This window comes from Epinephelus lanceolatus, chromosome 8 (assembly GCF_041903045.1).
Source record: "Epinephelus lanceolatus isolate andai-2023 chromosome 8, ASM4190304v1, whole genome shotgun sequence".
Lineage (NCBI taxonomy): Eukaryota > Metazoa > Chordata > Actinopteri > Perciformes > Serranidae > Epinephelus > Epinephelus lanceolatus.
In genome coordinates this window covers 27859785-27885595 of record NC_135741.1, presented here as the reverse complement: position 1 = coordinate 27885595, position 25811 = coordinate 27859785, and the positions used below count along the sequence as shown (strand labels likewise).

Genomic DNA, 25811 nt, shown 5'->3' with positions numbered 1-25811 from the left:
AATTAGACACCACCTCCAATCTCATGTGACTTCCTCTTGCAAAGTGTCACAATTTAATACATTGTAATTATTCTGAGATGATACAAATGTGACACATCTGGGAATATCAAATAAGGCAAAGCAAATAATATTTTCAGTTGAGGTGCAACATCTTCAAACCTGTTACGTCCTCAAACAACCTAAGTACAGAACTGAACATTAAGACTTGCAGCAGTGCCCTAAGGAAACAACAAAGTCAATAAAGGGTCAATCACCCTCCCTGATCATCACAGAGTATCTGTTGTATATCTCTAGAGATCAAATATAATAAAATAGGCAGACCAGGCTTGCTATTACAGCGCCCATCCTTCAGCTGTCACAATGAAGTCAAGAATTAGCCTTGCAGAGCTGTCCTAAAGCAACGCTGAGCCTCCACCAGCTCTGATCTCCCCAGAGGTGGCAGGCATGAGAAGAAAAAAAAAAAATCCCCACAGGGATCAATAAAATATCACACTGTTAAAAACGAATTCCCTCGAGGGAACAAGACAGCCACTGCTTGTTGAGCTAATAATTAATTTGGCCTGGTGTTATCAAAGTTATTACAAACAGGCAATATCCATTAAGCCTCATGTGCACAGATTAATATTTCATGATGTGAAACAGTTGCGAGAGTTATATCCTGGTGCCACCGTTTAACACACACAGGGAGGATATCCATGATCATTGGCACATGTTGAGATTTCTGTCTTGAAAAGTGATTTGTTAAAAAAAAAAAAGAAAAATTAAAAGAAAGCAGAACACTCTGCAAACACTCGGTGCTCGTGGGAGAAATTTGTTACTGACAGTTACGATGGATGCAAAGCACAGAAGTCGAGCTACACCATTAATTAGTTGCTTATTAGCATGCATATTAGTTATATATTGGCTCTTTATCAGCCATTTTAAAACACTTATTAATGCCTTACTCTACGTGACCATATTCTACAACTATCAATAACCTCCTGATTACTGCTTATTGAGTAATTAACGCACTGCAGCTTCCTTGCTTGTCACACTTTTCGGGCCTTATATGGTGGAAGTGCCACAAGAATAGTCATTTTATTAAATACGGTCTATTCTTATGTAATAAAACACACAAGTCTTAATAGTGTCAAAATAATAAATTGAGCCTTTTTAAATCAGATTATGCTCCCTATTGTAAGCTGAGGTATTGTTCATAACATATACACAAGTAGTTTGACACTTCTTCACCCACGCAGGTTTCCTATTTTAAAACTGCCTCCTCTTCACACTTAATAAATCCATTATATTATACAACTACTGCGATTAACACACCCTGTTTTCTTAAGTGATGCGCAGTACACTTTTAATAGATATGTTTGAAAATCTCTTTAGTGGTGCATAATAAAGGAGATATTAATTGAAGTAGTTTTGTGCTATAATGGATTTACTAAGTGTGAAGAGGAGGCGAGAATAGAATAGGGAACGTGTGTACTAGTGAATTAGTTATGAGCAGTATCTCATTTTAGAATGGGGAACATAATTTGAGTTAAAAAGACTTCATTTAGAGTTGTTTGGACACTTTAAGCGCTTGTAGTTTTGTGTTTCGTAACATGAGAATAGACCATATTTGAGTCCAGTGTGTAGGAATTAGGGAGATGTATTGGCATAAATGGAATATGATGTAATAAGTCTGTTTTCTTTAGTGTATAATTACCTGAAAATAAGATTTTTTTGTGTTTTCGTTACCTTAGAATGAGCTGTTAATATCTACATACGAAGCAGGTCCTCGTCCACGGAGATCGCCATGTTGCACTGCCATGTTTCTACAGTAGGCCAGAATGGACAAACACTGGCTTTAGTAGGGCCATTTGTGTTTGAAAGGTTTTTGTGTCGGTGATTGTAGTTAGCAGCCCTCCTGGGATGAGCAGTGTTGGAAAAACACAGATTGTTTAACATGAAACTCTGGTTTAAATCACTGGATCCATTTATTTTGGAGAAAAAAGACCTCTGCGGATAATTTAGCTTGGTAAAAACCTCCTTAACGTCTGGATCTTAACTTATCAGAGAAAAAAGGTAAACACAGATTAGCAAGTGCTGGATTAGTGGCTTGTCTGTGATGAGCCAAACGGTGTAGGTAAAACACTGATTTGTAACATGAAATTACTTTATTTAGTGTCTTTTACTGGTTCTAATCACCTGGGGGTTTTTTTTGTTTTGGTGGTGAAAAGCCCTCCGCAGATAATTTGGCTCCCGATAAAAACCTCCTGAAGCATTAAGACTGAAGGAATTCTAACTGGGAGAAGTTTCAGCTGGTTGCAATCTGCAATCCTCACTGCTAGATGCCACTAAATCCCCCTTAATCTAACATACTGTTCATGTAATGGCAAATGACTATTCTTGTGGTACTACCATCTTTTAATTGTGTACAACAACTTCCTTACTTCCTATCAATAAGCAGTAATTTGGAGGAAAATAAGGGAAATCTCCTAGTTAATGGCCTAATAGTTGTAGAATACGGTTGTGCAGAACAAGGCATTAATAAGTGCCTTATAATGACTAATAAAAACACAGTGTGTACCTTCATATACTGTAAAGTGATACCAAAAGAAAAAAAAAATCTATCTCCACTCTTCAGTTTCTTCAGTTAGTAAAGTCATGCCATTCTGGTCAAATTCTATTCCACCAATCTCTGATACTTCTTTTCAGTTGCAGCTGTAGAACAATTTCCCGACCACACTGGACTCCGAAATTAATTATCCTACTTGATAAATGCCTCGCCCTGCAAATCCTCACTAGAAGCAGCTCCCATCTTATCTTCTAAACGGCACAACGGTGTAATGGGGTTGAGCCGGTGTTTCAAACATAACCAGGTTGAAAGTAGAACTTGAACGCTCCTCTCTAAAAGATCCCTTGAAGGCAGCCTGGACCTCCCAAAATGATCAAAAATTACCTGCATCGCCTTAAAGGCTGAAGGAATTAAACTACATTAGCCTCTTCTGCCGTGCCCATTCCCCGTGGAGCCGGGGGAATATTCTCCTAACTGAACTGAGGGCCTTTCTTTGTAATGGACTATAACAAAGAGTTATGGATATGAGATGTCACAGGGATAAGACTTGCCATTAAACTGTGCAGTAGCCTATGTCAGGCCTCTTCCTCTCCAAAGCTACAAAGGGACAGCGCAAGATAAAGATGTAAGGAGCATTATCCGTCTGAAATGCTTTCACATTGTTCCCTTCTCTCTCAAAGGTTGCCCTGGAGCAATTAAGGTATTGGGGGAATTTGTGGGGTACATAAAACTTGAGCAGTGTGATATAGTAAACAGGCACTTTACCTCAGCCTTATTGGCCGGTGTTAAAGTGAGCTAGTGGCTGTAATCTAAAGGCCTGCTCTGCCCTCTCCGTGGTGTAACAAAAAAACCCCTAAGAGGCCGTAAATGAAAAACATTATTTTAACCACTTAAGAAGGATTGCATAGTTAACTCAGTATATTACTGGGAACTTGCAGTATTCTCAAGTACTGCTTATTTCATTCACTAGCAATGCACATTCTTGTATTGGCAACACATCCAGAAAGCTCTTGCTGTTTTACTAGCAGGGTTATAAATTGATTCACATTACATGATGAAGCAATACATATCATTTAGCGTAACAATCTTAAACACAGCAGTTCAATATAAAGGTAATATTCCTGAGAGCTATTTCCTATATCCATTTTACAATTGCTGGCAGTGGTCAGCGGTGAAATTAAATTAGGGTAAGCACTTTATTGTTAACCTCGTAGCTCCCTGCGTAAGTGCACAGCAACCCTGTTATAAGGCTATCTTGTTATACATGCCTGGGATATGAGCTGATATAGGTATCACCACAACGTGATTTCATTAACTAATCAGATCCTGCCTTGTTCTTAGTTGATTTGTTCTCCCCTGCTCCACATCCTTGAAAACATTATCCCTGGAAGATTAGAAGGAATTATGGGTATTTTAGTTGAGCCAGTGGGATGGATTAGTGTTGTGCCACTGCTGTAATAGCATTGGTAGCAGCCCCATTTCGATATGGAGGGAAGTAAATGCTAACGAGCCAGGAACAGGGGAATAGGTTTGTGAGAGATGCTGCAATAATGTCAAAGCCTAACATCTTGTATGCAGCTCACCCACTTCAGGGCAAGGCTGTAACGTTAAGTCTCAAATGGGAAATCTCGCCTTTATGGGCGCGATTGATATTGCACATTGCAGTATGGATGCATTTTCCTTTCAATACTAGAGAGGATGATAAATCTGCAAGCTGGGTCCAACATTTAGCAGGCGTTGCAACACATAATCTTGATGCTGATTCTGCTACTCCCCCTCAAATAAAACATCTCTCTTCTGTAACCCAAATGTCTCCGCCTGGCATCTATATATTAACAATCACATCGCACCTTTAGTTTCTCCAACATACTGTCGGACAGGGGGAGGTGAGACATGACTAAACCTGCTGCACTCCCACTGTGGTTTGGGCGTGGAAAAGCTGCTGAGCCAGTTGAACAATTAATCCCATATCAAATGAGAAATCTGGACCCCCACTACGTCACCGCATGTGACCGCAGGTGTGTTTTGCCTCCTGCTGGTGCATTCCTGCACAAAATAAAGATGTAATCAAACAGAAAGTGAACATGAATCATTGAGTGATCTCTGTAGGCCGCACTGTGTTTAATATAGTGAGAGAGCGTGCCTGAAAAGCTAACAATTTCTCAAAAAAATGATAGAAAAAGAAAAAGTTTGGTACTTTTCCTGACAGCGCAACAACTAAAAGTGCAATAGCACATCAGGGCATTTTGGCTCCTTCCAATTTAATCTCGTCGGATGTTTCAAGCTTGTGAGAACTGCAAGAGTGCAAATACCATCAAATGGTGACATTTCAGAAAATGAAGACGTACAAGTATACGGTATATTTCCTGTAATTGGCTGTTTGTGCAGGTGACTGTGCATTTGAAACATATGTCCAATTCGCTCCTAGCAGTGGAAAATGATATGAAGGCCCTGTTGTTTGAAGCTGCATTCTACCATAACTGCATATCTCCCTGATTGCTGCCATGTGAGATGAAACAATATGAATCCTGATCAATCACAGACTTTATATCCTGCTGCTGCCATGACCGGCATTGTTACTTCAGGGGGAGAATTGGTTTTTCTTGTCTGATTAACATTTGTTTTTCCTTTTTCTTCTTCTCTCCAGCTCACAGAGGTATTGCATTGATCTGCACTTAACCTGATTTCTAATAAAACAAGGTGTCCAGCTAGTTCCCCCGGTGTCACCGCCACTATCACACGAGAATGTATGTTGTTCAACGGCTAGCCATTGATCAGTCCTTTTGGGGATTTCACCTGCTTCTTCCCCATCTCGATGGTAGCCTGGATCATCATCTGCCTTGTGCTCTAATGACCCTCCAGGCCTTACATGCTGCTAATGAGCTGATGGATCAGTGCATCGATCCAAGTGCCGCAGTCCAGGAACGGCCAATTACCTCAAGTAAACAGTGCAGAAACCAGCTCTGAGCACAGCCAGGAGAGAAAAGGACAATGGAGTTGAGGGAAGAAATGTAGATAGCAGGGGGAAAGTGGTGGAGTGCAGAACGTGTTATGCAATTCAAATTGTATTGTGTCACACTGTGGTTCTGTTCTTCGCTGTTTGTCACCATGAATATAAAGTAGGGAAAAATAAAATAACAAGTCGATGAAATACGATTCTGCAAGTAAAGCAGACAAACTAAACAATCGTGGCCCCGCACACAATGCGATTACTGCTCTGCACAAAGAAACCGGGTACCTGTGGCTCTCTCTCAAGGCTTCCTTCCCCTTCCTCCAAGAAATCACACCCCGAGGAGACATCCTGGGCTTGCATTCGATCAGAACGTCGCCACCCTGTCGGGCCAGAGTTTGGGCCTTCAACAAGTTCTGGGAGAAGTCTGGAGCGATGGCTGATAGGAAGAGTGGAAAGAGAGGGTTGTAAGTATTGTTAGGGAGACAGGAGAAGAAGAAAAAAACACAGCTGAGGTTTAATTTACTGTCAGAGGAGACAGAGGAGCGAAGGGGGGTAGAGCTACTGAGGAAATGAGAGTAGAGAAGCATCCTAAAAACATGCAGGTCACTCCATCCATTAGGTAGGTCAGCTCTCACATCCTTTTCCGTCTACACACATACACCCTTGTTTGCACACACAGAGAGATGCACACATCACTGCAGGAGAACAGACACGGTACATCATTTTTAAGAAGGCATTTTATTTGAAAGTAGGTAGGGCTCTTTTTTTTTTTTTTTTAATTCCATGAATTTTCCTTAGGAGGACATTATGCATTAAGAATTAAGCCGTGGGGCTCCGAAGCAAAAATGAGAGAATGTAAAACGAGAGGGAGGCTTTGTTGCCGCTCCTTTAGGCCTTAATTACTAAGGCGCCGTCGTCTGGAGCTGTTTTGTATGCGCACCGACTCAGCAGAAAGCTCTTCAAAGTGAACACACAGCCTGGCGCCACTGACATGGCTGAGCACCTGCCAACGCGTGCGGGTGCACGTGCTCACACACTGCGAGACACATGTATTCATACACATGTTGCATCTCACAATTATTTCTTGACACAGAGTGTGAAGTGCCAGCGTTTCCTCTAACAACACAAACGACATTTGTCATACTTGTTTTCTCATAACACATTGATGGAATTTATATGAACTCATATCTAAAACTAGAATTGGAGGATTTATGGCTCCAATTAAATCTGTTTATTCCCATGTATAAATGTAGCAAGGTACTACAGATCCTCTAGTCTGTAGGAGGGGCATTTAAACAGAGTAAGACATTTTTACCACATATTGTTTGGTGTATTACTTTCATTACTATATGACAAACAGATAAACACCCTGATATCATAAAAGCGGCATTTAAAAGGATGGAAATTGGAATACTTTATCAATACCACTGTCAATAATACAAAAGCTATATATCAAAGTTTAAGTAAGGCGTTGGGCATTTTATTTCATGACTGATGATTTAGGGATTAGTTGACAGAAAAACAATTTTCATAATCGCCCAATATTCACTGGAGAATTGCTGTCTTTCTTTGTTTTACAAATTGTATATTTTTGGATTTAGGACGTCTGCTCAAGATGTCACCCTCAACTCTGAGAGATTGTAATTTTTCACAATTTTCTGATATCTTCAGACAAAATTAATAGTCATTCAGATTATTAGCTGCAGCCTTGAATATAGGGTCCATATTTTTGTCAGGTGTGGCTAACAAGGTGGGAGAGATGTCTCCTTTATCTACAGTAACTGTTTGTAAAACTACATGTTACAATTAAAAATGAGGGCCTATCATGTATATACTGTTGCAAGATTTTTCTTGATAAAGAGATGCAGAATAGTGTCAAAAATTATCGATTGATCAATACATATTGGTTCTGATTGTTGAAACACTTCCAGAGTATTGGTATGCCAATACCAGCTGTGCTTTCTTGCTCTCTGTTATTGTTAATGTTTACTACAATCATTCTGCTGTTCTCTGCTACTAGGGCTGCCCCCTAATAGTCGACCAAATGTTATTCGACCAATAATGTCATTAGTTGCAGAAAAAAAAAGCCGTGAAACTCTACTAGGAGCTGTACCTCAAAATAAATCAAAACCTATATGACTGCACCATGTGGGAATTTAGTTTGAAAGGACACAGGAAGTGTCTACGCTCCACAGTCAGACAGGAGTCAGGTTAATTTCCAGGGCTGGTACCTGCTGTTATTCCACAGGCTAGTTAATAACATGTTGGGCAGGAAATCCAAAGTGTGGGATCATTTTGAGAAGGTGAAGGACGAACCCAAGGTGATATGTAAACTCATCTTCACTGGTCGACTTCAAACATGACGTATCATCTGAAACATGTCAGTAGCTACATGCGCATTAGCCACTTAGCATAATCATTACTGCTTTGCCAACAGCGTCATTAACAGGCGGCTCGCTCAGTGTGTGACGTGCACTTGTAGATAAAATATAAGCCTATATTAATGAAGGTTCATTAGTACGGTTTTGTATTTCTCTGTAATGTAGCACAGTGTTAACAATGTTACTGATACTATTCTTTATCACACCTTCAACTCAAACCATTGTGTTGCCCCGCTGTTGGGATCCTTTGTGTCCAAGTCTAAAAGAGTTTGTGATGTACAGGCTTTTCACCTCTACACTTAACGATCTGTTTTAAACCCACACACCTACAGCACAGCCATTTAAGCTCCAACTCCTGCAGCTCCAACCCTGCCTGCATACATGCAGTTACTTTGTGTCGAGCTGCCAATCAGAGTTATGTATGTTTCTCAACACAACCACCTAAAGCCGCTGTGTCTGGAAGTAAAGGGGCTTTGACAGACTAATACTTGCCATTGTGTCAAACTGCCACAGCAAAGTGCTGTGAGTGCTTATACCAGGATATGAAACAGTTTTATTTTTTATTACGTGGTTATATAAGTAGTGAAGTTTGCACCTCATTTTCAAAACAGTAAAGCACATACATAGAAGCTAATGTCTACATGATGTGAGGGACATACTGTATAGAACTTTTCTTGCCCTGTTGGATATAGCATCGTAGCCTTTCATGTAACCTGTACCTGTTTGCCTGCTAAGCTGTTTGACAATTCTTAAGCCTGAGAGACTTTAACATAATTGCACCACCTTTAACTGTAACCCTACATGCTGCAGGCTGACATTCAGCTTTCATAATGGCATTGCTTCTACAGTTAGTAGCTCTAAAGGAAATGTATTTTTCTCCACAACAAGGCAGAGACACTTGAGATTAGTGTTGCACGGTATACCGGTACTAAAATAGTACCGCGGTAGTAGAGTATTCCAAACGGTATTATACTGCATTTGGAAAATACCGGTACTTTGAAATTGATTCAATTCATTAATTTAGTTAATTTATTTTACTAATTTATGCACACAAACGCCTTTCTTGTTCCTATTGGAGCACAGATTGCGCAAGTGGTGTGTATGACAACACCTGTATCAACATTCGCAGCTGGGCCAAGAGAAAGTCTGCCTCGCAAAGGGAGACAACACGAGACAACACCAACTTAGTGAAACATCTGAGCAACCAAAGTACCGAGGTACTTACCGAACCATGATTTTTTTGGTACCGTTAAACCGCTACTATTTATTGTTCTAAAGGTTTGTATCCAAAAGGACTTTTCCTTAGGAAAAGTACTGAAGAGTATCGAAAAGTATCGAAATTCATATTGGTATTGGTACCGAAACAAAGATTTTGGTATCGTGACAACACTACTTGAGATATAAGAACCTCACTGGAGCTGGAGGTTTCTTGGTGCCATTCTGGAAACATGTACCGTGACAACAAAAAGTGTGAAATGGAAATTTAACTTGATCTTATCTTAAATCTGTGAAGTAAAGTCAAATTAAGATCAAGTAAAACCGAATACTGATTGCAAGAAACAATGAGTAAATGAGCTTGGTTTCCTTCTGTCACAGTGAATACGGCCAGCCGACTTTAAAGTAATCAAAAATAATCAAAATCAGAATCAGAATATGGTTCATTGCCAAGCAGATTTTCACATAAATGGAGTTTTCTGTGGTGTGCTGAGAGGTGTGCCACGAAGAAAGATCAATGGCTTAGCAAGAGTTTTCCATCCTACGAAGGTGGCTCTCCTTTAACCTGGCTATATCGCCATGGTAACTTATGCAGCAAACCTAACCTGGTCGGGTCAATGTGTTCTGAGTTTCAGCTTGAAATCGGCTAAAAGGCACCTTTCACCGCTGCTTTGAGTAGCGTCAATCTATAGTCAACGTCAGTTTATGAACGATACAGATTGTCAGCTGAGGGAAAATGTTATAAATGCACTTTATCAAACTTGTGGAGCCGTAACCATGACAACAGAATGACAGTCATTGTTCATCTATGGCCATAACGTTACATACATGCCCCTGAATGAAGCCATGAAATTAAAGTAGTATTTTTTTTTTTTTTTTTTTTTTTTACAGGGGAATCTACGGTACATCAGTGTTGCTGAAAATGATTTCATTTTATTCACAAGGTTGTTGTTGCTCTCACTGTTCTCTGGTCCATTTGCCCTCGCTGGCTCTAAAAGAACCTTTTGTTAAATCACAGGTAGCAAACAGCTCACTATATTATTAATCAGGATGACGTTTATATGCATATGCAATGTGACATAATTCCTTCAAACCACTGTAACGTTACCACTTTGCAATAATTTTTATGCTTGCTCCTGATTTGATGAAGTCCTTTATACACTGCTGGTATATTACAGCTAATAGGACAGTAATTAGAAAATTGATTAGTCTGTTATTTATCACAGATAATAGCCTATTCACTCAGTAGAATTCATTTTACCTTGATTTACCCCAAAACTCAAGTGATTTCCATCAAGTTTAAAGGTGAAGAGTTTAAAGAGCTGCAGAATGTGAAGCTGTCACGTTGGAAACAAACAGAGGGATAAAATAAATCCAGTATATTCAACAATGCGTTCACACAATTACTAATATTCATGCAAGCACCCTTGTTGCTTTTTACTGTAATGCTTTTTAATGTTCTTCAAAGGTGTAAGTAGGCTGCACAGATCGATCGATTTCAAGTGTCAAATGACACGTGAATGCATCATGTGACTTGTTTTAAGTGAGCATACGAAGAGTCTTAAGCAGAAATCCTTGGTTAAAAGAGCAAGTTGATAACCACCTTCCTGGTGCCCCGTCATCTCTGATTGAAGCTTCAGGGTTTGTGAAGCCAGCTCAGACAAAGAGAGCCTGGCTCTGTTGAACTGGCTGCATGGTACAGCCCACCAGTGCATAACATAAGCATAGTAAGAGAAAACAACCAAATGAATTCCACCATAACGATGCATTTGAAAATTAGAAAAGAAAATGTAAGATTAAATGTTACATACACAACACTGAGCTCAGCCGTGCAGGGGGAAAGACAATCAGGAGGATTTCTTTACTGGAATAATTTAACATTAAACTAACAAAGAAAAGTGGTGCTCTCGTCTCCAGCTGTTCTCAGAGCACACAACTGCTCATCCCCCAGCAAACTTGATTATGAGAGCAGAACCAGGGTGCACTCTGGGGCAAACTACTGGCGAAAGAACTGTAGACACGAATGTCTTTTTCCTCAGTCTGCTCAACACAGAGGCGAGAACAGAAACAAACTTCATCTTTCAAGTGCTCAGTTTAAATCTTTGGAGAAGCAGGTGAATGAGTTTATCGTTCAGATGAACTGAACAGCCTTTGTTTTTTGGGGGAAAAAAAAAATGGGGTGGAAACAAGTTTTTGTAAAATTATCCTGGTAATCCAGCGAGCAAAACTGAAATGTTCTGCCAACATGACTGTGGGTGTAAGAAATATGGCCATCAACAAAGTGTTGTGTGTCAGAACTTACCAATGACTCGCAGCTCAGCGTTGGTGAAGATTCGGCCATGCTTGTTCTCTGCCACGCACTGGTACATGCCGATGTCAGCTAGATTCAGGCTACTAATCGTCAGCACTCCATTATTCGCCTGAACCCTGTCGTGCTAAAGACACACACACACACACACACACACACACACACACACACAGATACACACTTTGAGCACCACATGATTCAAATTGGAATATGCTGTGCTAACCTGACAACAAACACTAAACAGGTTTAGACAAGGTGAGCAGTCAGCAAGAGGCTTGAGTTCTTGCCTCTGGTGGAAAAATGTGCCCCAGTACAGCGAAAGATTCACATCCAATCAGGACCTTCTGTGTGCTGGGACTGTTGAAAGTAGGCATGGGACAAACACAAAAATGTTTCATTACACGATTATCCAAGTCAAAATAACTGCGATCCACAATACCATCCCGTTAATCATTGGAATATACATAAAACTAAAATGACACTAAAACATACTGAAATCACATTACCTTACATTTTGTTTAAAACAAATATTTTTATTGCATCACAGATACAACACACACCTATTTTTGGTAAATATCTTTTTAGATAAAACAAACAATCTTAAAGGTACCATAAAACTTTTTTTTAGTTTTACAGTATACTGTAGTGTGCCAGATTGTTGGATACAGGTTTGTAAACTCTACTAAATTGTAAAGCTCGCCAGTGAAACTGAAAGTAAAAGCCCACTGTAGATTCACTCTTATTTGGCATTTCACCTTGCTGTATTTGCAGTTTTTTTCGGGGCTGTATTTCTTGGATACCTGCTGCTAACGGTTTGGCACCTGGTCACTACATTTTTTTATAAAGCCCAACCTTTTCTTAGCGCTGTTGGGGTCCACGCCCATAAATGTCCCAAACATAGAAAATAATAAAATATAGGCAGAGGGTCTCTGCAGGTTACTACACCACCACACACTTGTACTGGGTCATAACTGAGGATTGAGAGGGATTACTTGTGTATAATCTATACACTGTTTTTTTCCTGGATAATCCTGAATAGTATATTGTAAAAATAAGGCTTTAACTATTTGATTTCAATGACTTTTGATGATTTTTTTTTTTTTTTCATTTTGTGTCATGCACATAAACACATGCTCAACCCAAAATACTCTGCCTTCTATCCCAGGCCTGGCAAAGAAATTCAGCCACAACAAAGGTTCCCCTTGTGAAACAAAACTCTAATTTTTATCACTTTCCAACCAAAATAATGGAGATCATTTTACTGAAACGTACATCCCTTACATATCTATATACAGGATGGTAAAACAGGAAATGAACCTAATTCTCAACTTCACCTAAATTACACAGCAAACAAATTCTGTCCTGCACTGGAGTGGTGTTGAACCTTCCAGTCTCTAAGGCTAATGGTAACGTTCCTGAGCGCCTCCTTTGTCTTTTGTTTAGCTTGTACTTCATGTAGGGTTCCATAATGTAGCTGTTTTTTTATGAGACAATAAGTTCATAGTTTTGGTTTATACCACATGTCAGCAGGCCATTTTTCTATAAACATGAAAAACATTTCACTCCTGGCGGCAGTATCTCAGTCCATAGGGACTTGGGGGTTGGGAACTGGAGGGTGATGGTTCAAGTCCTCATCCAGACAAATATGGAGCATGGACTGGTAGATGGAGAGGTGCCAGTTTGCCTCCTGGGCACTGCCAAAGTGCCTTGAGCAAGGCACCCAACCTCCAGCTGCTCAGGGCGCCTGCCCATGGGCAGCCCCCTAACTGTGCCATCTCTTTATTTAATGCATGTATAGGTCCCGTTTGTGCATGTGTGCATTCTGGGCCTGTGTGTGTATATGACAACAGAGTAAAAAAATGAAGAGAAGAGAAAATGAAGAATTTCATCTCATTAGAAATTTGAGAAAGGGAAAAATAAATCTCATACCCTATATATTGGAGCAAACAAGTAGCAACAGTAGCTGTCATTTGAAGTCATGTTCCAGTATTCACCATCTTTTTTTATCTATCTGGTCTCCACTAACTCCTGAGAAAGATATTTCCACCAGCAGCTGACTGTATCTGTCTGCTGCTGCTGAGGAAATGGTGTACAGTGGATGATATTCTCTGTAGTTCTGTCACTGCAGTGCCCCTTTTCACCTTACATGCAGCCACTGGATCCACTATTAATAAAAAATATTGATTAGTGAAGCTGAGACAGAAGTTTAATCAGCCTCTGCTGAGACCAGTGGATAAAATCCACAGAGCTTCCATCCAGGCAGCATTGCTAACAGGTTACAGTAACTGGCCTCAGATACACATGAGCCATCCTGGCCCTTAAAATGCTCTCAGCGGATGATCCTTTAGCAAATCAGACATTAATCCCTGAAAGGACTGACACCTGTTTATATAACAATACTGTTATATGAACAGAACACAGAGCACAGTCAGATCAAGGTTTTCTAATATACAAGAGTAATTCAATTCCAGGAGACAGTTTTCTGTTTGGTTCCTACAAATGTGTCAATTTAAAGCCTGGCAAATTCACACTTGTGTCAATAAAATGTACGATGTACTTTCAGTGATCGGTCGTCTTCGTTGGGGCTGTGTTGTAACTTTCTCGGTACAATAGAGCGATCCATTGTCACACTCACAGCTCTCTCCTTTTACATGTTATCATCTCTCACACTGGCTGCCAATCAGGGCTACCAACGTGCAAACAGGACAAATAGCTCCCCAGTGAAGAGCTGTGTCTGAAATTGCATACTTATGTACTTACACTTAATATTTTGAGTGCTTAAGTGCGTTCACATTGAGATGCATGAAAAAATGCAGTGCACTGTGAGTACCCAGATGGTGCACTCTTAATGGTCAAGAAGTTGAGTGTGGAACTATGGACACTTCTGGCCCTCAATGGTCGCCATCTTGGCTATGTAGCGGAAGGGGAGGGACCACTTTTCAAACTGGAAATGGCGGCCGAGGACTGTGCGACCGCGAACGTCGCTGCACTGTTGGCATACATGTGTTTTTTGCACTAAGTACCACTATATTGTTGCCGGCAGTATGTTTATTGGGTTAATTTAGCAGTCTGTAATGATTTGGTACCGCAAACGATAACGCAAATGCTAATGCTAGTTTGCTAACTAGCTAAATTGCGGTCGTCATTTCCAGTTAGTGCATAACGGCCGTGTTTGGTTTGAGACAACACTACCCTGTCGAAATTTGCTCACTATGCCAGTAAGTACATAGTGCACATAGTATACTACATGGAAGTGTAATGGCGGAAGTATGTGATTTGAGACACAGCTAAAGTTTAAAGTTTGCCTCTTTATTAGGACATGGGTGCACACAACATACTGATACAGCCAATTAAAAATTCATTCATAACATTTTCTATAGGCCAAGTTGAATATTGCAATAATAATGTGTGGTTATCACAAATCCCACACCACACCTGGATTAGCAGCACAGCACACCATTTGAAAACCACTGTCTTGGTGTACTGTTGCTGTCTATGAGTCAACAAAATGGCTTAGATAAAATTTTAAGAGCTGACTGTTACAACAACATTCAGGGAGCCTATCGAGCCATGATTGAGCCCAGGCAATTGCTTGCTGTTGCTCTGAAAATAGGTTGGAGGTGTGCAAAAGCTGCGCCAGAATAGATCCAGAGCAAGATGTTTTCCAAACAAGCCTGGCCTGTTTCTCTGACACATGGAGCAGGTCAGGACATCTTCATTAGGAAACACCACAACAACCTCATGCTCTCTTGCCAGTCCAGTGACAAAGAGGGTATTAGGTGTCTTTTTGGAGCAGCATTTTGAACATGTACCTCAATTTAAACTGACCTCCATAGTGAATATAATATCCTTAAGTCAACAACCATTACAGACAACAACAAACTCTGTGGATGTTATTTTCTGTTTCATCACTGACCTCTCACTTTATATAAGAAACATGTACAACTATTTCTGTCATTTCTTTTAAGGATAGCTTAAAAACACTCCAATTAGTGCCATAACAGTATCGCATACTAGGTGTTAATATGAGAGCGCTGGACTAAAACCGCTTTGAGGTGGGTAATTAGTGCTATATATGGACATTTTAAGTACCACGATGCCAACTGTGTTCATTCTGATGAATGGCCTGATCTAATTCGAGCTTTAGCCACACTTTTTCTCTCCTCAGGGGGGTTGATAATTGAAACACTGCTAATTTTTTGTGGTCTTAATAGGCCCGCAGTGACTAGATGTAACCCCCCTCTGCTTAACATTGCACTGAGACATTATCAAACGGTGGTTGAAATCAAACCTTGCAGGAATTAGTTCAGAATAAGCTGCAGCACATAGGCTATTTTATACTCCACCAAGTCTGATACAGCGTTAGGTGGCAGAGACACAAAAAAAAAGAAAATACTCGGCATGTGACAGTGTTTGTTTAAAAATAAACACATGCAATTTTAAAATCGCCTACTCAGAGTACAGATAGTAATTACACAGCATCAGAACAAACTTCTTCTCTTCCCACTGCTCCTCCTTTTGACCTTTACACGGATTGGCACTACTTTCTGCTTCCTTTTTATAGTTGTGTCAATTTAAGTGTGGCAACACTCATTGTTCTTGCCCTTGATCTTTCCCATTGAGTGTAGCCAGACCTTTTAAATGTCACTGACAAAGTAGTCCAGAGGGTCCTGCCGCCAGTCTGTCTGTCGTCTGGAATCATTACAGCACTGCCACTTGAAAAGACAAGGACTGTCCCTTAACATCAGTGACACTGCTGAGCATCTTCAAATAGGGCTCTCTCTGAGGCCCAGTCACACGATGGACACACGGCTGACCTGGCGCTAGAGCCGCCGCCAGAGGGGGCCCTGGGTGAGGATGGATACAATAGTTTCCAAGTGGAACACAAGTAGTCCCTGGGTTTTTGGCAGCGCGGGACTGGATGCTTATATGTGTGTTCAAGGGGACGTGAGAGCGAAAGAGGGAGGGAGTCATAGCGTCTGAATAGATGATAGATGGTCCTTTTTAGGTTACACAGTGCAAGGGCCCGGGGGGGAGAAAGGGATGAAAGAGATCTGTGTAAGTGCATCAGTTGGTGCCACACTACGCCATTGTGTACCCACTGCCCTGTTAAAGAACCCTCAGAGACTCGGTGGTGGCTCTATCACAATCTCTTTATCGCTGGAGACAAATGGTGGCATTCGTCTGCTTTATGGCTATCATTAATTATGCTTGACTTTTCTCTGATACCAGCACTGTTTCAAGTTGAGCTGTGAAAAGGCAAATCATGGGCGCTTTGTTGTATGCCGGCGATGTTACGATCCTTTCCCTGATTGCAGCAGGTGCACTAAAAGTGCGCGGTAACTCCTCAGAAGGCAGCTCTCTGACTTTGGAGGTTGAAGGGAGGAAAAAAAAAAAAAAACACACTCATGTATGTAACTGAAAGGGGAGCTGGTGGTGGAGTGGAAAAAAACACAAGCGTGAGTGGGTCCTTGTTTCACCGGGATGACATTTTGAAGTGACAGCCCTCCTCTGCGCCATTTAATTCCCTTGGAGGGGGCCCAAAATGAGGTGGAGAGAGAGGGGAAAGTGGACGGGAAAAAAAAGCTTGAAAGAGAGCATACGAAAGAGAAAGAGAGCGCTAGAGATGCTGAGATAAAGAGAGAAGGAGAGGGAGAGGAGGACTGATCCATTCTAATGAGGAATAACAAATGGCTCCCTTGGCCTTCCTCTCCTTCTCCCTCCCTCTCTCTACATCGCTGACCTTTGGGTTTGGAAATTGATTTACTGTTGCCGCTGTTGACGGTGGCATTTTGAAAATGGTAACACCCCACCTCATTAATATAGCCACATGTACGGAGAATACGTTACCTTGGCCACCTGCCAAAGGAATTTTTACAGTGTTATTTACAAATCAATAGTGGAGATGCACAGGTGGAGCGATAAGGGTTTCCTGTGGTTAAGGATGTGTGGCAAATAGAGGAAGTGACCTTTGTCACCCAACAGTCACAAATGACAAGAAGAGGAAGCGTTCATGACAACGATGCCCATTTATACGGATTCAAATTTGACTCGCTGCACATACAGCATTTGCAGATAACTACTTCTGTCATAATGGGAAACTATTTGGAGTGCAAAACTCTGTAATCTCTCCACTGCGTGTGCATTGTGATTTGGCTCTTTAATTAAAGTGCTCCAGATTTTGAATATTATCTCAGCTCGCAACTGAAGTTGCAGCAAAGTAAACCCACCTGCCCCCTTTAAAGACGTGTCCAACAAAACAGCAACAGACTGCTTTTGGGCTCATTACCCAATCCAAACACTGACGCTATCAGTGACTGTGATTCACTGGAGCTCTTCTTTCTAGGCAGAAAGCACACTCACTCCAGCAGCACAATAACACAAAACAAGGCAAATTGCCTAAATGTGAAATGTATTTTGGATGATAAGGCATTTTTCACCCTCCCCAGAGAGAAGAGACTTAATGATAAAATTGAGAGAAGCAGATAGGACGGATTGAGCGCTAAATTGTCGAGTCTCTGGTTGATGACAGGCAGAAAATGGCATCACTTTGGCTTCTTTGCAAAACACATACAAACACCCTCCCCCAACACATACACACACACTTTTATTGCCAGATTTAGTCCCAGGCAAATACAGCCATTTCAAAGTGACATGTTCTTGCCAAGTACGAGCCTAAGAGTTGGAACCATGGCGCGCTCCTCAGCAAAATGAATCCAGCAAACAGCGCGGTAACACACAGTGCATCCTTTAAGTAGCATGCTGCTGAATCTACTGTAGTCTTATCTTTCATCTTACACATTAAATTACCTTTCTATCCATCCACTTATCTGCCTGGGGGCTGTTCTAATGAAAACAATATATTGACACTCTGCTAACAACAACAACAGGCTACCATTTAAATACAAACCTGTCAGACTGAGCCTTGCAGCATTCAGCAGTTTTAATGTGTTTGTTGTCAGAAGGATGCTGCACACCTTCATAAGACTGGGCACTGCTAAAAGTTGGAGTGCACAAGTAAATAACTGATTCTGCACATTGGTTGGATTCTTTATCGATTCCTGATCAGTTTTCTGTGTGGGAAAAAAAAAAGTGTATGTAGGATTTCAGCATCAATGCAACTGGTTAAATATCTCTGAGAATAAACACAGCGTGGAGAAAGAGTAGAAACAAGGCATGCGTGTGACTCAGGTGTGTAAAAGCTCCACTGTTTAATGGTTTTCTTAGTAAAACAAAAAACCTGCAAGGCCTGCCTGTGTGGTGTTAATGAAGCCCTAGAGAAAGTTCAGTCAGGAAGACAATACTTTTCACCCTCAGGCTTAATTTTTCTTTCTCACCCTGCCATTCACACCTTGCATGCATGCTCACTATCTCTACGTGTCATTGTCTGGGTCTGTCAATCGAGTCATCAGCTGTGTTTCGGTCTATCATCGCACTGCTCCTTGTTTTAAATATAGTTCTGTCTCTGCCGTAGTTCTTTGTTGCTGCCGTCGTGCGCGCCCTCCACCTCCCCGTCACCACCTAGTCTTTATGGATTCATCAGCCTCATCTGCCTCATCAGCCAGCAGCCTCAGCGTCAGCAGCCACCACCACCAGTGTCTAGACTCCCTCTGGTGTCCAAGTGCCAAAGACTTCACTCAAATCTTAACCAGCACAAATCATCTGTCAATCTGTACACTCATATTCCATATTAAATATTAGCTTAACTTCACTCTTCTGTCTCCCCTGATTGAAATGTTATCTTACCATAGGATATTTACCCTCTGTTATGTTGCGTTCACATAGAATTAGGCAAAAGGTAGACAGAAAACAGATAACACCTTCTGGACAGCACAAGAAAAACAAACCGCCTGACAATGATGCTGTTTTGTTTACAAATAATGGGATAAAATATGTAAAATAAAAGGTATTTGTCTAATTTTTCTAGTAATGTCCAGTCACTGTCCAGGTTGCCTGTATTTTTGCCTAGTGTGAAGTAGGTACATAACATCTGATTGTAAATTCCATTGCGGATAGCAAAGTTAACATATCTGACATCTGAATGGCAGTGCTGTATACCATTACTGTTGCTGGTATTCTCTGCCAGCTTCACCTAATTTCATCGTGCTTCTCTCGTCCACTAAAGTAATATCCGGTTTGCTGTCACCCATCTCCCTGATTGCATTTGAACGCAGCATAACAGACATGGGAAGCAGTGACGCTGGTGCGTTGAGTGTCAAATACATGGCATTCCTGGAAATCGCGCCTTGTTGCAGATGTTTCACCATGTTACTGGTGTTTCCACCCTGACTTAAAATCACTATGTTACGAACATTACAAGCTGCACTGTTGTCATCTGTCCTCTAGAAATGAAGTTGGACATCCGCCATGACTCCTCCTTGCTGCAAGTTTCCAGCAGTGTAGACGCATGAGTTTAGCATCACTGTTTTGCAGTGCACAATTGTCAGAGTAATATGCTGGCAATAAAAGGAAATGATAAGCTCGGAGGCATATGAGTCCAGTGGATGGGACGATTTGGAACCAGCTCTCAACTGAAAAAGGTTCTTAATCCCCATCCCTATCAACAGCAATGAATTTATAAGCAATGTTTAATTTAAAGTAGGAGCTACAGTTTAAACTACAATGAAGTTAGAAAGAGAGCCAGAGGCGGAGCTTTGCACAGCGATCGATTGAATTAGTCTGGAGTCTGGTTTGGAAAGACAGTAAATATTTGATCATTCTACCAAACATCTTTCATTATTTGGCGTTACAGCATGAAAGAGTGGTGGACACTCTTGACTGATTATCTGATGGGGTTTTGTTTTTCTTTTGCTGTGCTATTGGGGTTTAGTGCTGCACGGTGGAGGGAACTCATTCTCACATTCATGTTGTGCATTCGTTGTTTCTGTCATTAAAAAAACTCCCTTACCTCCATGGGGTCCAGAGGCTCTCCGTTCTTCATCCAGCGGTACGAGGGTTTGGGCTTGGCGCTGGCTTTGCACTCCCACACCAGAGTGTCATCGATGGTCTTCTGAACGTCTTGGGGCTTCTCAGTCAAGTGAGGTGCAGCTGTGAGGTCACACACCACACATTGTAAATGAACACATAAACGCTACACAAACGCTTGAGCATTTCCAGTACGCAGCACTTTTAGAATAAATCAATGAACCAACCAAGCAGGCAATTACTTCATTAAAGAGGCATCCAAGGGCACAAATCATAAATCCACTTCCAATTAACCCAAAGCTCACCTCGACTTGAAAAATATATAAATAAAAACAACTGTATAAACTTAACACGTGGGAGAATCAATAGGTTGGTTGAAACCTTTCACTGTGAGGCTAAAAGCTAAAGGATATAGAGCTATTGGATTTAGTGCAACCAGCTTCAATCAGTAACACTGATGCAGATCTTTTACAACAATCTGGTATTATATTTCTTGCGATGCTTACAGTACAACGGGATGGTAGTAATTCTTTTCTAGCAATGCAGTTAATAACACAGGTTATATTCCCTTTTTGTCTTCTGAAATATCTGAAATCCATAGAGAATATGCCTCTATATTTATGATGGTGGTCCTGGTGTCACATAAATGACTAGTACCTTATCTCTGGCGACAGTGTAAGAAGATTTATGGTCCTTGTGAATCACCCACATAAATACAGGACGCCCTGCCAGGGTCAAGTGGAACGAGGTATTTGAGTCGGTCTGTCTGCTTGCCCAGCTGTGTTACTTTGATAAAGTAATAATATTAATAAAAATGCAATTAATTTTTCTTGATTGAAACAGCCTTTCATCTTATCTCCCTCGAGGGATGTGAGAGTACAGTTACTGCTGGAACAGTATCCACGGTACATTCGGTGTCAAGGACTTTTTAGCGGGGCAAAGACTCACCATCACACAGGGGCTAAAACCAAGGGTACAGTCTTTCCTGTCGCTAGGTCATGATGTGGCTGTGAGCGTTAGGTGTAAATCTATTTAAATCAGTGATGTTGTGGCGCTCACAAGGGGGTCGACGTTTAGTTTTGGGGGGGGAGTTGATTATCGTATCCTGCCCACAACAGTTGGTGCTCAGAAATTGTTTTTTCCTGTCAACTAAAAAGGCAAAATCATTAAACTGTTAGATGACAGAGGAAATGTCTAGAAGCCTACAGACAACAACGTTGTTTTTCCAAATGAGTGAAGGTGTTTCTTGCTGATTATTTCTCTTTGTATTTCCTATCTTTGGTAACGGTGCTGCGTGCATTGCCTAAAGTGCATTTCACTTGGTGAGAACAAATTCCGACTCACTCAAGTAATGTTTAAAAAGCCTGCAGAGACGAAGTGTTTAGTAGCCCCATATGAGAAGTGAGATAATATTTTGCTATCAAAAGAAAAAGCTCACTTTATGTTCTTTTTTTTATGAAAGGAAATTGCACAATAAACACTTTCGGAAACCAGCAAGCACTGCTGAATTGGAAATAGAGACAAATACTACATGACACACTGTTAGCAATATTACAAATGAGACCGTCAGAGATAACATAATGGAAGGGAAGACATGATGCAAGCGGCTTCCATACAAAGTCAATCTGATCGTGTGTGAGCCCATTCAGACGCAGTCATCTGCTAAACCATGATCTAATTTCATAAATCCCCCTGGAACTACAGAAGGACAATTAAGTGGGAAATCGAAAGAGAGGCCTCCCCTTATTGTTCCTGCGCCCGCATTGGTTGGGTGTCGCAAACACCACATCCCCATATTGATTCTCCCATTCTTCTACAGAGTTGATGGATGTCCCACAAGCTCCTGTCTATGGGAGTTTAAAATGAGATTACAGATTTTCATCACCTGGCGGACAGCCAGTCTGTGAGGCTTTGAGATGAGACAGGACTTAAATCTCACAAGGAGAAACATGACTTCCACACAACAAAAATGTGCACAGGCAGGCCACAACAGTGTTAGCTACAGGTTGTCGAGAACTTATATGACCTTGTTTATAAAATGACCTTAACACAATCACACAGTTTTCCATTGTTTTAAAACCTCGAAGTCTTTAAGACCCGGTGCTGTGATTCTATACCGCGCTACGAGCAGGCACTTCTCTTTAAAGTAAACCATGTTTAATCCTCAGCCTGCCTACAGGTACTGCAAGCATTTCATCTTACCCACAGGTGCCGCAAAAAACTGTGTATTATCATATCAAAGGCTCCCTCCTTCACAGGAAAGAAAAATCTGGATTTGATGATTTCAGTCAAGCACATCCCTACAGGGCCTTGTGGGCAGACATCATCAATGCATAAACTGCAAAATAATGGAGAGAGAAACCATAAAAATCCTTCATCAAGGGCCATTAAAAGCTTTCTCAGAATATGGCCCATAAGTCCAGTGTTGGTGGGGGAAAAATCACCTCTCCCTGAAAGGTGGTATAAATCTGTGTGCACTACGGCCCCGTGTTAGCCTCTGGCACAATAAAGAGCTTGTCAGAAATGAACTACTGGTAATAGCTTAATTTATTACCACATTCCACTATATGATGCAGTTATATATGGGTTCTAATAAAAGCTGCAGATTGCATGACAACAAATTAAACTTTTTTTGTTGGACTCGCAGCAGAGCTACACTTTTATTCTGCAAGATTTTCAATCAGGCTCAGCTGTAGTCAACCTCCGAGGCTATGAATCAATAGGTAGAAGATTTGGTAAAAGTCTATAAATGTACATGATATGTTGGGAAGAGCACTGACAGGTTGAAGGCATAAGATATTATTTGTTCCCAAGACAAAAAAGTGTGAAGTGAGATCAGTTTTGGATCAAAGTCAGCGAAACCATCCTCCCACTCACCATAGAAAGACAGCTTTCCTTTAGCTGAGTTTCTTCCTCTGGTGTTCTCAGCCACACATTCATATATTCCCGCATCCTCCTGCTGGAAGTAAGGGATTTCTAAAACTCCGCTGGCTTTATTTATGTCCACCTTCCTGCCAAAAGAGGCTCCATCCACTCTTCTCCAGCTGATGGTTGGCACTGGACTAAAAGCACAAGAAAAACACACACAGCAAGGCCACGAAATGAAAAATACTCCTGCAGATCATCTCAACTAGGGATTCAGCTCAGGCCAACACACATATATGATACCACTGAAAAACACTACTAAAGCATGTCGATGTTTAATTAATCTGGTGGGTGTTTCTTCTGTAAAACACAAGATGAAGTCATTAAAATGTGAAATCTTCTGCTGTCAAAGACACTTCACAGGGTCCTCACACATTACCGTGCAGCTTAGACTGATACAACAGCTAATGGTGTAGATATGACTGTGTATAATAACACACAGTGGGACGTACTTTCCAAGTGCAAAACATTCCAGCTTGACAGTTGAGCTCTTAGCAACGGGGACAACTTCGGGGAACTGCACTTCGATCTTTGGCTCGTATTCGCCCATCACACCTGGAGTTGCAAAAAGAAATAGAGAAATGATGCCATGTTTGTCTGAAGGGATTTCTTTCAGCTCAAGGCTTGAAAAGGTCACAAAGAAACAAGATCAAAACAAAGTTTAGGTCATGACTGTGTTAGCTGGAAGAATTTATAACTCTGTTTCTTTGAGCACTGTATTGTGTCCAGTGGCTCAGGGGGAAACATCTAATTGTGATTTTTCTGACCTCTACTAGGATTGTGACTTCAATGCTTTTTTTCTGCTCACCAAGAAGGCTATGGTTACAGTTCAGTTTGTTTATTTGTTTGTTTCTCAGCACGATTATAGAAAACTTTTGGCCCGATTTTCCTTAAACTTGGTGGAAGGGTGTAGCATGGGCCAAGGAAGAACCCATTACATTTTGGAGCTGATCCCTATCACGTGACAAATACACAATTTATTATTCACTTTCATAAACATCAGGAGATGAAGCATTTGGCCTTGGTGGACATCATCGCTCAATGAGAGTTCTATAAATAAGATTTCTCAGGGTTCTCTTTTTCAAGCCAGTCGGTCAGATGTATGTCAGCTTCAAAGAAAACCAACAGAACCACAGTCTACTTTCTGTCCTTTCAAATTTCATCACAACACTAGGGCGAGTTCACGAAGAATGCAGCTGCCATGAATTGCACATCACTTTCAACCACTACCTGCTGCATCTCAAGGTCTGATTTGCAAAAGATATTGTGCTCATGACATTACAGCACAAACACGGCCATAAAGTTTTGCAACTTAGTGCAATTTGCCCTTTTGTTGCGTATGATTGCAATTATCCATGTGGCCTTTGTGCCAAGAACACAGTGGGCAGAACCGTGGCTGAGAGAAAAAATAAATCTGAAACCGCAAGCTACCGGTCCTTACTGACGAGGCGCAGAGGCATTCCTCAAAACGTCAGGCAAGGAATTAATATTTCACAGATAATATCCCGGTCTGGTCGTGTGTCTCAGCTATCAGCAACTCTCCAAAGATGCTAATAATTTCACTGTAGCTGCGTGTGGCTATTTGCACTGATTTGTGAACTGGACTGTCTTTGCCATGAGGCTCAGAGGCCAGTTTTGCACCTAATGTATGCAAATTACCCTATTAAATATGTGCAACTTGCACAGGAGCACTGAGATGCTATTTGCTCTGCAGTGCAGCAAGAGTGCATTTTGCCCTTTGCTGGTGCTTTGAGAATTACATGGTTTCTTTTGTCTAATTTATTATTTGTGCCAATTTAGCAACCACAAAAGCTGCACAATACTTTTGTGAATTCACCAGACTGAGCAGTGTTTTATTTTGCAAAACAGTCTTTGTCTGAGAACAAAAGTTTAGACAACAACCAGACAGTCAGACAACAGCAAAAAGTCTTAGACATAAATGAGCCACAGATGATTTAATTTGCTGGCAACATTTTGACAACAAGCCAGAAACCAGCAAAATCGATGGTCGCCAGCTGAAACATGCCAGACCTTTGCTGATTTAAGTCAAAATTTCGAAGCTGCGTCGCCTAGAAACAAAACAATTCATCACATTTTCCCCTACTTTGTACTCTGTGTGTATTAAGTAGTGTAAAACTCCCATACCATCAACCCGCAGCACCAGAGGAGTCGGTGGTCCTTGAACACTGCTTTTGGTGACCGTGTTGGTAACGACACAAGTGTAGTTGCCCACATCAGAGGGCTCCACTTTGGCGATGTAGAGGTTGCCCGTCTTCTGGGACACGAATCGCCGCGTGTCCTGGATGACAAACGACGGGTACTCATTGAAGATCCATGTGAAGGTAAGTTCTGTGAACAAAGTCAAGCGTGCGGGGCACAGGTCAAAAACACATACTGTATTTATACATCATCTATACCCATGTAAAGATAAAGTGGGCTTCATCAGCAGTCTCATCACTTCAGAGTGAGTGGATGCCTTCAGGGATAAAGCAATTAGTGGATCGGACTGAGTGCCAGCCGTCCATGATTAAAAACACAATTTATAATTGAAGAGCA

At 41.2% G+C, this 25811-nt stretch overlaps 1 protein-coding gene across 1 annotated transcript in view; it reads right to left on the bottom strand.

Annotated features, from left to right (window-relative positions):
* The window catches only part of cntn3a.1 (contactin 3a, tandem duplicate 1), a 109173-nt gene that overhangs the window by 28934 nt on the left and 54428 nt on the right, over window positions 1–25811 (bottom strand). Inside the window, exons 6-11 of the mRNA XM_033629325.2 lie at window positions 25401–25604; window positions 23708–23810; window positions 23208–23392; window positions 20314–20453; window positions 11400–11532; window positions 5787–5937 (exon numbers count right to left, since the gene is read on the bottom strand). Coding sequence (XP_033485216.2) covers window positions 5787–5937; window positions 11400–11532; window positions 20314–20453; window positions 23208–23392; window positions 23708–23810; window positions 25401–25604 — 916 coding nt within the window. The remainder of the gene's footprint in view (window positions 1–5786; window positions 5938–11399; window positions 11533–20313; window positions 20454–23207; window positions 23393–23707; window positions 23811–25400; window positions 25605–25811) is intronic.